Genomic DNA, 10,500 nt, shown 5'->3' with positions numbered 1-10,500 from the left:
CAACTCCCACTAGAGGTAATGTGGTGCTTCAACAAGCGCTCAGCACATACAAGGTGAAAAGCATGGCAAGCTCTCCAAAGAAAGAGCTTGACTTTGTTAGGTAGCCGAAGGCTCCAAATTGAACTCCAAATGTTAGTGGTGTTAGACTCACCTTTCCTACTACTACTACCAACTATCTCATCCCTATTCAACCTCTCCATTCCCAACCAATAACCTGACTTTAAGGAGTAGTGCCCATTTTTATAATAATGTCAAATCACCACGTCCCCTCCTGCTCCACTGACCAATGGAGTATACAAAATTTTATGTACGTATGAATGAAGGAAATTAGCCCTTATAAAATCCTCATTCCAAACTCCCGGCTGAATCATTAGTTGTCAAACAGGATATCGTTGGGGAGAAAAAAGGGAGTAATTATTTTGAAGGTCCATGGTGAAGGCAACCATTTATCTCCCCATACCCAACTGATTCTCCAAACCCTATTCTCCATCTAGTCCTTGCTAACACCAAGTCTCTATCCCAAAGCAAACTCCTCCATATCAAAGAAGGCTTCAGCCCCAGAACTGTGTTTGGCTCGTTTATTTATGTAGATGTTGAAAGATTAGAAAAATTAAAATTAAAATAGTTATAAAAGACAATATTAGTTCATAATTAATAATAAATACCCAAAATTGATAATAACACTTAAATATTTTATTGTCGGGGAAAGAAATGGGTACAGATATCTTAAAAAAAAAAAAAAAAACCCTAGTGAGACTTTCTCTCAACCCTAGCTAGTCTACGGCCTCCTTGCCTCCACCGTCAACGTTTCTACCATTCTCTCCCACTTTTCTCACTCCATGGCTTCCATTGATGCAGTCACAGCAAGCTTTGCTACCTCCCTTGCTCTTGCTGAGGGCGGTAGCGCCGCTGATCTGGGGAAAATTGGTAGTGGTCTTGTGCACAGGTCATCCCAATCTTTTCTTCTTGGAAAACCATTGACTCGAAAGCAGGTTGATCCGAAGGCTTTCAAATCTCACTTCCACTGAACTTGGATGGTGGACAAGGAATTTAGGATCCAGGAGAGGGCGGGGGATCTGTTCCTCTTCTCTTTCGAATCTGTTCGAGATCATAACAAAGTATTACGAGGAGGAGTCTGGTGTTATGATGGCGTCCCCGTGTGTTTTGCGGAGTATGATGGAGTCAAACCATTGCATGAAGTCCAATTCAAGCATCTCCGAGTTTGGGCTAGGGTTTCTGGAATACCACCTCTTTATGAAGAGTCTGAGAATCTCACACTGATTGGGAACCTCCTTGTGGAGTTTAAGAAAGGATTGAATAGGATTTTATTCTCCCATGATGTGTCCAAGCCAATCTTGCTTGAACGCAAAGTCTATTTGGATGTTGGTGTCGAACTGATTCTTCAGTTTCACTATGAACATCTACAAAGGAGATGCTCGCAGTGTGGACTTGTCACTCATGCCGGAATTGCATGTGCGGAACCATGTATGGCAAACCCTACTCCTAGGGTTTTGCATTTTCTTGGACCATCGGCATCTGGAGGTTCGTTCTCTTTCTCGGCAAAGGACAAGACTGATCTTTTCACTGCCTCTTCTTCCATCCCTTTGAAGAGGAAACCCGTTATTCGTCGATTAGAGCGGTCAATTTCCCCTACTTCTCCTTCGGTCCCTGCAGGGGATCTTACTGAGACTGATGCTCCTTGGGAGCACGAGTTGGAGAAGGATCAGAGTCCCACGGTCGAACCTCCCATAGAGACTATTGATTTGGATGGTTCTGCAGGTATGCAGATGGTTCAAGATGCTGGTTTGTCTTCTAAGAAACGAAATCGAACCAGTGTGGGTAACCCTTCCCCCAAGAAATTCAAAACTATATTGGGTGGAAAAGTTCCAACCCTACAGGGTGATGCATTGGGATTGATTGAAGATGACAGTGATGTTGTTTTGCTAACTTTGAAGAAGAAGACCGGTAGGCCTCTTGGCAGCAAGAATAAGATTCATCGCACTAGTAAGAAGACTAAGGGTAGTCTTCTAAAGCTCACCTATCCTCCACCTACTGGATCTGCTTCCAGCCCTAGAGATAAGGGCAAAGGAAAACTTTGATTTCATGGTTCTCCTTTTTGCCTAATGCTAGAAGTGGGGTCTTCTACTACTTTCATCTTTGTTTTCTAGTTGTACACCAATTGAGGTCTCTAGGCGACTAGATTACTGCTTCCTGGGAGGTTGGTAGAGAGGGTTTTGTTTCTTGTTTTTAGGCTCAATAAGTGAGCGGATGTGTTTCTAATGAGGGTACTTGTCTTTTGTTAGTTTGCTCATATCATTTATGATTTTGGTATGAGACAGCATCTGATGTACGTGTCTTTTGGCCAAGGATATATTATTGAAAGTATCTATTTCCACAAAAAACACTTAAATATTTTATAGTACCTAAATCAAAAAAAATATTTTATTTAATTAAATATTTAATATTTTAATTCGACTATTGTTAGCTAAGTTTTAGCAAACGAGCTGGACACGAACATACTTAAATCGGTTCCTAAATATACATTATTAGCTGCTCATGAGATTAACGATACAAATATACTAGAGTTCAAGCTTGACTTGATTTATCGATCAAGCTTAATATTGAGCTCAAACAAACTCAGACAAGCTCATTTATTTCACAGACAGAAACCGAACGAGCCAAACACGAACGGTATATATCGAACCGATTTGCAGCTTTAACTTAGAAAGTCCAAGAAACTTACCCTCTCTGTAAATTTGATCAATTATGCAGAAATGATCTTTAGAAGATGATTAACATATGATAGGTTGTTGTGGTTGCAAAGCTTATATTAAACTATAAAAGGAGAAGAGTAATGAAAAAAGTTGATCTTCTTTTCAATCATAAAACTAAACCCATGTGTTTCGTCTGCCTGCAAGTACTAGTGCTGAACTTCAGCTCTGAGTACAATCATAATGAGAACCAGCACCAGGTAACAGTAAATTGGATAAAGCTATAGTTTTCGATGCTTATTTAGAAAATCTACACTGTTGAAGTCCTCCAAAATTGTGTCACGTCTCAACAGAATAACCCTATGCTCTCGTACATTCTCTGTGTTCTCAACAATTTCCATAACCTACTAATCCTAACAGTAGAATACTTTCTCAGATTCTTAAATAATCTAATAGTACTACTAAACAAAAGCAACAACAGCTTTTTAAGTACTTGATGTAACTGTGATACTTCAGCCCCTTCTCTCCGGTCTCAACCTGTCATATAAACATGTATTAGAATTAAAACCACGAAGTGAATTGGGTAGTAGGAAGTTAAGACCAAGAAGAGAATTGAGGAATTAAGGGTAATGAAAATTACTTGTTCTGTGTAGGATTTGGAATGCTGGGAGGTATTCTTCGAAGGCTATCGACTACAGCTGGCTCGTTGGCAGTGGTGACCGGCTTTTTCCAGGCTGAGTTTGTATGTCGGAGAGCTTGAGAGGATGGAGACGTTGTTGAAGATAAATCAGATACTGGTGGGTGGAGTCTTGCTAGGGCTGTATAACTAGTGCAGAGTGAGTGCATCAATAAAACAGCAACCATAAGTTTCACCGATGATTTGAAGCAGGAAGATTTCATGGTTTTGCTGACTTAGAGGATGTCTTCTTGCCTTGGTCTCCAATGATGAGTAGTTGAGGTTATTTATAAGCTCATGATGTTTGAAAGTGAATACTAGTATTCCTATTAGCCTTCTTGTTTGTTATTATTCGGTTCTTCAGTTTATATTAGATGGAGATTAGATGCAGTATGTCATGTGGTGTATCCTTGACTATTCCAGCTCCTTCCAAGTTCCAAAGCCAAATCCCGCAGCGAATTTTGCATTTATTTACTTATAGAGAGCAGTTATGTGATCAGGCACGTGATTTATTTACTGGTAATTGGTTGGCAAACTTTGGATTCTCCAGTATTTAGTTTACAATTACCACAATGAGATACTGAGATTTAGTGAATGACATAGATATGCCTAAAATATTTGACACACCCAACTTAAAAACTAAGGGTTACATTACCAATGTCATGCCATTTGAATGACAAAGTTTGAAACTGATGCTCTTATTTGTATTAGAAAACTATGAAACCTATTTACTCCATTTGCATCTCACCTTCGCCAGCACCAACCTTGGTTGATGCAAGTTGGACCGACAGAGATGATTTTAACAAGGTTCAGAGTACTGCTTGTAGCTCCGTTTTAGACAGAAAAATATTCCGAACACTCAAGGGGATTCAAGTATTCGTCGAGGAGCGCCGAGCAGTTCTCAAGTGAGGTTCGAGCAATACTCGAGGGGTTTGTTGATATTTCAAGAGTAAAAACTAATAGCTAAATGTCTTTAAATCACCCACCATTTTCTTGGGAACCAATTTTGGCCAAGAACAACCGAGTATTTGACATTGTGAGTACACTTCGTTAGATGACAAGAACTAAGACACCAATTCACAACTGAGCTGTCACCCGTGCATCTTGACCATCAACTTGTTAAAGAGAATCGGAAAAGTTGGATTCTAACCATTTCTAAACAGAATTATTTACACTTTATATTGCGAAACGCTCTACATCATAAAAACTAGCTACTTCATCTCATATCATCAGCAAAACTGGGGATTGTTTCAACCTTTCCATGGCCGTGCTTAGCAAGTTTAGTGCCTGAGGATAATAAGCACAGTCAGCAAACAAAGTTAACAATTGACAATCATTAGTACAAAAAAAAAAAAAACTATTAGACAATAAAACAATCATATTAGACTGGCCAACATAAAATGATCCAATGACCAAAGATACAGGTATTAATTTTACCCTATCTGTATATTTGATTTGAAGATTTGGCTTTTCCATTTTTAGCAATAGCACATACCAACAAGATAAGTTGGCTTCACAACCCATTACCATCAAAATGTCATTGCAACAATATAATAGTAGAATAATACCAAGATTTATGAACTTACATGTTTCTTAACTATCTGTTACGTGTTGGTAAAAGCTCTTCAATTTCAACTTTCATATTAGAGCTGGGTATTTCCTTCTTCAATCCATCCTCATTAACCATGACATCCACAAAAAATGTAGCACAAACTGGCCGGTGGTCAGAAAAACGGGACTCTCCACGTATGTATGACAGTTGTCTAATCCCATTTCCATGCCACAGTATTCTATCACACCTGCAATTTCGAACTAGTCAGATTAGTTGTTAAATGTTGAAATTGGGTTCCATAATTATATTCTTCCGAGCAGCATACCAAGCTGGGGTTCTCCTTTTCTTCTTTGATGTTTTCATCTCGCCAAAATAAGTGTCGGAGTTGTAGAAGTATTTGTAAGTAGGTGCAAAGTAAATTTTTCCTTCCTTCCATCCTTTGAATACTCTCCCTGCTTCTCTTTCAATCTTGAGCTTTACGAGCACACAAACACTAATGAGTGCAAAACATAAGGAAAGTGGAAAGTTGACTCAGGTTATATCAGAGAAAAGGGATGAAACCAGGCATCAGTTTTGAGGTAGCAGAAACTACTAAATTGGGTAAATTATTTTCTGTGAAAAGAATTGAAATGGAAGCATTCATTTCCAACACAAAATGACTCATTTATTGGAATTTGATGCTGACAATGAAAGCAAACATTTCCATTTGTCATTTACGATAGACAATTGGCACGAAAGGGGATGTATAAAAGAAAAAAGACAGCCTGCCTGAATTCCCAATTATATGAAACAACCATCAAGCCGTTGATTCTTTCAGTGAACATATCTTTATTCTAATAATATCAGACGACATTGAGCAATGAAATTCCTAAAACACATAGTATATATAAGCAGTCCAAACTCAATGTCTTATTCCTTTGTGGTAAAGTCAAATACCTGATCTTTGTCAAGAAGTGTATCCCAGTCATTGTCAACTAAAAGTTTCCGGGTTTCAGAGTAGCTCAACGCAATGCGGTAGTTCAAGTCCCCTAACCATATGACCTGGCTACAGCCATTTTACAAAAGGGATTATTCAGATAATGAGTGACCATAAATGTGAGAAAACTTGATGCATTATAGAAATAGAATGATATAACCCAAGTGTTCGATTATTTAATAACAAATTTCAAATATACTCACTCATGGTCTAGAATTTTATCTGGAACCCTACTATAAGCTGTTCTGCAAATCTTAGGAAACTGTGTATTCTTAAGAATCTCTAAGACATCCATATTTCTCCTTAGCTCATCCCCCTCTTTCTCACCAGATGCCAAGTGACTGCAGACAAAACAAAAGCTTGTCTGATGGAACAGAAAGCTCACTGAAATACAACCCTGCAACAAGTGAACCAAGATCATAATCATACAGGTGTGCAGTACAAAGTCTAACTATACATTTCAATCATAACTGGCACATGCTTAACTCTATGATTGTTAATAATATTAAGAATACCTTGTTTCCAAGGCAGCCCATGATGCCACGACTAATGCAGGAGATTCTCAAGTGACTAACATATTGTACACACTCCTTCCTTGCCCAAAGAGTAACAAAAATTCCTACCATTTGCTTACTTGCTACAAGGCTATACTTCATCTGGCTCGTAGTAGAGGAAACGGAAATTTCTGAGATATCAAAGCCATTAGATCCCTCTTCATCCGGTTCAGAAGACAAGTCATCTTCATTTATATTTGGTTGTTGGCATCGAAAACAGAAATCTTTACTATGCTTCCTTTCTAGTTCATAAGTGCAGTTGCAACTCTTCAGCTTTCTTTTGCTCTCTGTTCTAAAAGACTTGCTGACCTTTTTAAGGGACGGCTTCGAGAAAAACAATGAACCACCAAGGCTCGCTGTGAGTCTTGAAGATCCATTTGTTGATTTATTCAGTGACTGATTGATTAAAGCAAGCCATTTTGCCGCAGGTTCATTATCCTCTAGAACTAATACATTTCCAGCATTTAAAGGAACAATTTCCTGAAAACTGATGGGATAAAGAAATGAAATTAATAAAAGGAACAAATCAATATTTGTTACAGAAGTAATAAAAGGATATGACAACAGATTTTATTTTTTTCTACAAGTACAAAAATTACATGACAAAGCAAGAAACTACCAATGAGAGGACTACATCTCTGGTTTCTATCTAAGAGAAAAGGGTTTCAGAAAGATGGTCTTCTTGCTTTATGGGTGTAGCAGATACAGTATCATAGGTTTAATTGCATGAAAGGCACTGTGACCCACATCACAACACACTTTTTTTTAAAACAAGTACCCACATATACAGTTTCCTTTGAATAGATTGTAAAGCCAGGACTCTCATTATTGAATGGATGATTTTCAAGTGGAAGCCAGAGTAAAAAGAAAAAGCAACTTCAAGATGTTACATATATAACAAATGGAATTTTATGCGTGAGACAAGAAATAATCAGTTCACAAAGTTAAACAAAATAATACAACAAATCTGAAACGAGAAAAGTCAGAGGAGAAGACGAAAAATAAGAAAAAGAGAAATCATACCCCAAGACATATATGTCTGACGGATTATTAACCTGAAGAAAATCGTCCAGATTAAGGCCACTATGGGGAGATTTCCCTCCTACATTCCAGGTTGCTACAAAAACTCTGAAAGACAAACCCGAAAAGGGTGCATTAAAAGTTGCAGCATCTATAGTAATAAAGAAAGCAACATGAAACAGAAACAGGAAAAAAAAAAAAAATCAAATTATGATTACCGAAAGGACTGAACATCTTGACCCACAGGCATTTGAGCCCCTCTGCCACTTATAGATTGACTGTCAAGCACTGGATCAGATTGTGCTTCTGAAAGGAAATAAAAGCAAGGTAATTTTCATGGTAAGATCCTTGATACTATAAAATAGGTTAAACAAGAGAAAGAGATTTTTAGAGGTTGAACAGCTAGCTCAGAAAACATTTGGCTTTGGATAACTGAACAGGTAGCCACAAACTGATCCAATTGACTGATAGCACAAGATTTATAGGAGCACAAAGAAAGGGGATACAATTTTGGCTTTGGAGGTGGACATGTTCCATGCTTGCTTCCTCTCTTGCACTACTTAAAGTTCAAACATGAATATATTCCAGATCAAATTGCCAAGATTCTTCACCCCTCTCTGTAATGATCAATATCTTTCTTACAAACAAAGACCTGGTAAACCCAACTTTCTTATATGGTTAGACATGACAGAGACACATTTTAGACCCAAATGTCTTGAACAGTTGGACTGACTATTCATCGCTATCCTACCAAAAGAAGATAAATGAGAATAACTAACTAACCCATTCAAAAAGAGAAGTAAAATCACATCGTTCAAAAAGAAAAGAAAAGAAAATGGAATGATATTCCGCTATCTGCATATCATAAAAGTAAGACAGTAACATGGTAAACAGTCCCACCAATAGCAAGGAATATCATCTCACACCTATGAGGAGCCAAAGACAGAGCACATTATCTGCCCTCTCGATTTTCTCCAATGGAAAGAATTAACGGAATGCAATAGGGACTCACCAAGAAAATCAGATGAGCCAATTACATCTCTGTCTTTCATGGTGAAAATCTTGTGAATAAAAGACTGAACCAACAAAAATCCAATTAATTTATGAAAGGAATACAAAAAGCATCAATCAAAATAAAGGAAAGAAAGAGAGTGAAGCAAGAAAAGGAAACCTTCTTTTTCAGGTCTTGATCCCTAACAGTCATATCTGAAAGTCCAATTCTTTCAACAATTGGGTTTGGCGGACCTTAACAAACCAATACAGATTCTTTCAACAATCGTACAAATTCAAATTCTTGAAATAGGGAACAATCGTATAAATTCATATTCTTGAAATAGGGATGATCAATGGTCAAATGCCCAATTACGCCAACATTGAACAACCAGCAAAACAAAAGAAAGTTTACAAGTGGTGGTGAAGAATTACCAGGAAAAGAGCAACAGTTGGTGAAGGAGGAAGAGATGGGTAAGATAGAGAAATATAAAAAGAGTGGCACCCCATATATGAAACAGGACTGGAATATATGGGTTTTCCCGAGAAAGTCAACTAGGCCAATTCCTTCAATGAAATAATAAATTTTTCCCGGAAAACCAGACAAGGAAACAAATCATTCCATATGTATGGTATGTGTTATCTGGAATTCAGAAACTGTGTCTCTCCGTCCTTGCACTGCAATTATGCCACAGAATAGAATAAAGCCGAAGCCAAGAACCACTGGACTATCAATATAATATATGGGATTAGGGGTCAATGTAGAATAGAGATTGGGAGTTGGTCCCCCAATATTTCCATTCAGAAAATGAGGGAAGCGGTCAAAAGTGGATATTAATGTGGCTTGGCCACTTCCCACTTTGTTTTCTTCAACAGAAAACAAAGCTGGGTTTGTTTTGTTACTGTTGGATTTAGTGAAAATTCAAAGTTAAGGGGCAATAGTAACAGTGTGATATGATTTGCTTGCTGACTTTTGTTTACAAAGGTTGTTTCAAGTGGCAGAAGAAACCAGGAGGAGAAGAAGTAGTAGTAAGCTTTGGGCCCCCATGTGTATTGACACGGTTTCCGGGCAGTAATGCAGAGAAGTGGTGCTCGGTCCCATGGGATAGGATGGACCCATTCGTTCCCTTCCCTGGTTTTGAGCACATCAGATTTGCCAATTGTCATTCTCCATTATAAATTTCAACAAAACAGGTGGAAAGAGGGTGCACATTTTTCTTATGAAAATGAGATGATCAAAGGGAACGTGCCATGATGAGTAGACTTGGTCTCGTCTGTTTTTAATATTTTTTTGAATTTTTTTTATATGATTATGTATAATTTGGCTACACATAATGCAATATGCTATGTTAAAATAACAAATCTCATATGATTTTTTATCGATTAAATAAATTCATGGATTACGAGAATAATGAATTTGATTTTCAAGAATATAGTAGAATTGCAAATTTAGTGTTTTCTTTATAAATCTAGACATTCTTGGGCTTGAAAACTTGAAGAGAGAGAGGAAAAAAAACACTGTAAAAGAAAATGGTTAGCACAAATGTGGAAAATTGAAGAGTAGTTGGTTAGGTAACTTTCCAATTTTTGGTCAATACTGAACCGTACAAGTCTAAAACTGGATTCACTCATTATGGGTAATGTTGACAAAATAATTGCTAGTTTGAAAGGTTAAAGGCTTGTGAACATCTCTAGTTTTAAATTTGTATGGCATGTCATTTTGAGCTCTATCATTTCTTATAATTCTCGTCAAAAAGTGAATAATAGTTTGTAATCATTGTTGTATTTATCTCTTTAGTATTTAGCAAGTCAATTTTTGCATTAATAATTTTTTTCCTTCCAAATTTTTGAACCCTGTTAAGCCACGAGACTCAGCCCATAGTCAAATAATACATCAGCCTTTTGGGGAAGAGTATTTTGTAAATTCCAAGAGTTAGAGTTGACAGAAAAAATGAATAATAGTTTGTAATCATTGTTGTATTTATCTTTCAGTATTTAGCATGCCAATTTTTCCGTTAATA

General features: G+C 37.3%; 1 protein-coding gene across 3 annotated transcripts; it reads right to left on the bottom strand.

The window, feature by feature from the left end:
• Positions 1–4,414: 4,414 nt before the first annotated feature.
• Positions 4,415–9,389, bottom strand: LOC112181842 (type I inositol polyphosphate 5-phosphatase 10). Of its 3 annotated transcripts, XM_024320236.2 has the most exons (11): positions 8,915–9,389; positions 8,661–8,734; positions 8,502–8,565; positions 7,708–7,795; positions 7,493–7,597; positions 6,431–6,956; positions 6,119–6,312; positions 5,876–5,984; positions 5,265–5,413; positions 4,974–5,186; positions 4,415–4,674 (listed from the first exon to the last, which is right to left on the bottom strand). In XM_024320236.2, the coding sequence occupies exons 2-10, from the start codon at positions 8,691–8,693 to the stop codon at positions 4,985–4,987; spliced, it is 1,470 nt and encodes a 489-aa protein (XP_024176004.1). In that variant the 5' UTR covers positions 8,694–8,734; positions 8,915–9,389; the 3' UTR covers positions 4,415–4,674; positions 4,974–4,984. The 3 variants fall into 3 exon arrangements, with proteins under 3 accessions (XP_024176004.1, XP_040368989.1, XP_024176006.1); XM_040513055.1 differs by lacking the exon at positions 8,502–8,565 and having other exon boundaries at positions 8,915–9,378; XM_024320238.2 differs by lacking the exons at positions 8,502–8,565; positions 8,661–8,734 and having other exon boundaries at positions 8,915–9,377.
• Between the last annotated feature and the right edge of the window lie 1,111 nt (positions 9,390–10,500).

The sequence above is a fragment of the Rosa chinensis genome, chromosome 1, assembly GCF_002994745.2.
Source record: "Rosa chinensis cultivar Old Blush chromosome 1, RchiOBHm-V2, whole genome shotgun sequence".
NCBI lineage: Eukaryota > Viridiplantae > Streptophyta > Magnoliopsida > Rosales > Rosaceae > Rosa > Rosa chinensis.
Note: the sequence above shows the minus strand (reverse complement) of the source record. Positions and strands in the feature narration are given on the sequence as shown.

What these genes read in the sequence shown, in the direction of transcription:
- LOC112181842 (XM_024320236.2), bottom strand. Translation starts at nt 8,693, where the DNA reads ATGACTGTTAGGGATCAAGACCTGAAAAAGAAG. An exon ending in TGGCTCATCTGATTTTCTTG is followed by an intron (nt 7,796 to 8,501) that starts GTGAGTCCCTAT and finishes ATTTCCTTTCAG; the next exon opens with AAGCACAATCTGATCCAGTG. An exon ending in TGGGCTGCCTTGGAAACAAG is followed by an intron (nt 6,313 to 6,430) that starts GTATTCTTAATA and finishes CACTTGTTGCAG; the next exon opens with GGTTGTATTTCAGTGAGCTT.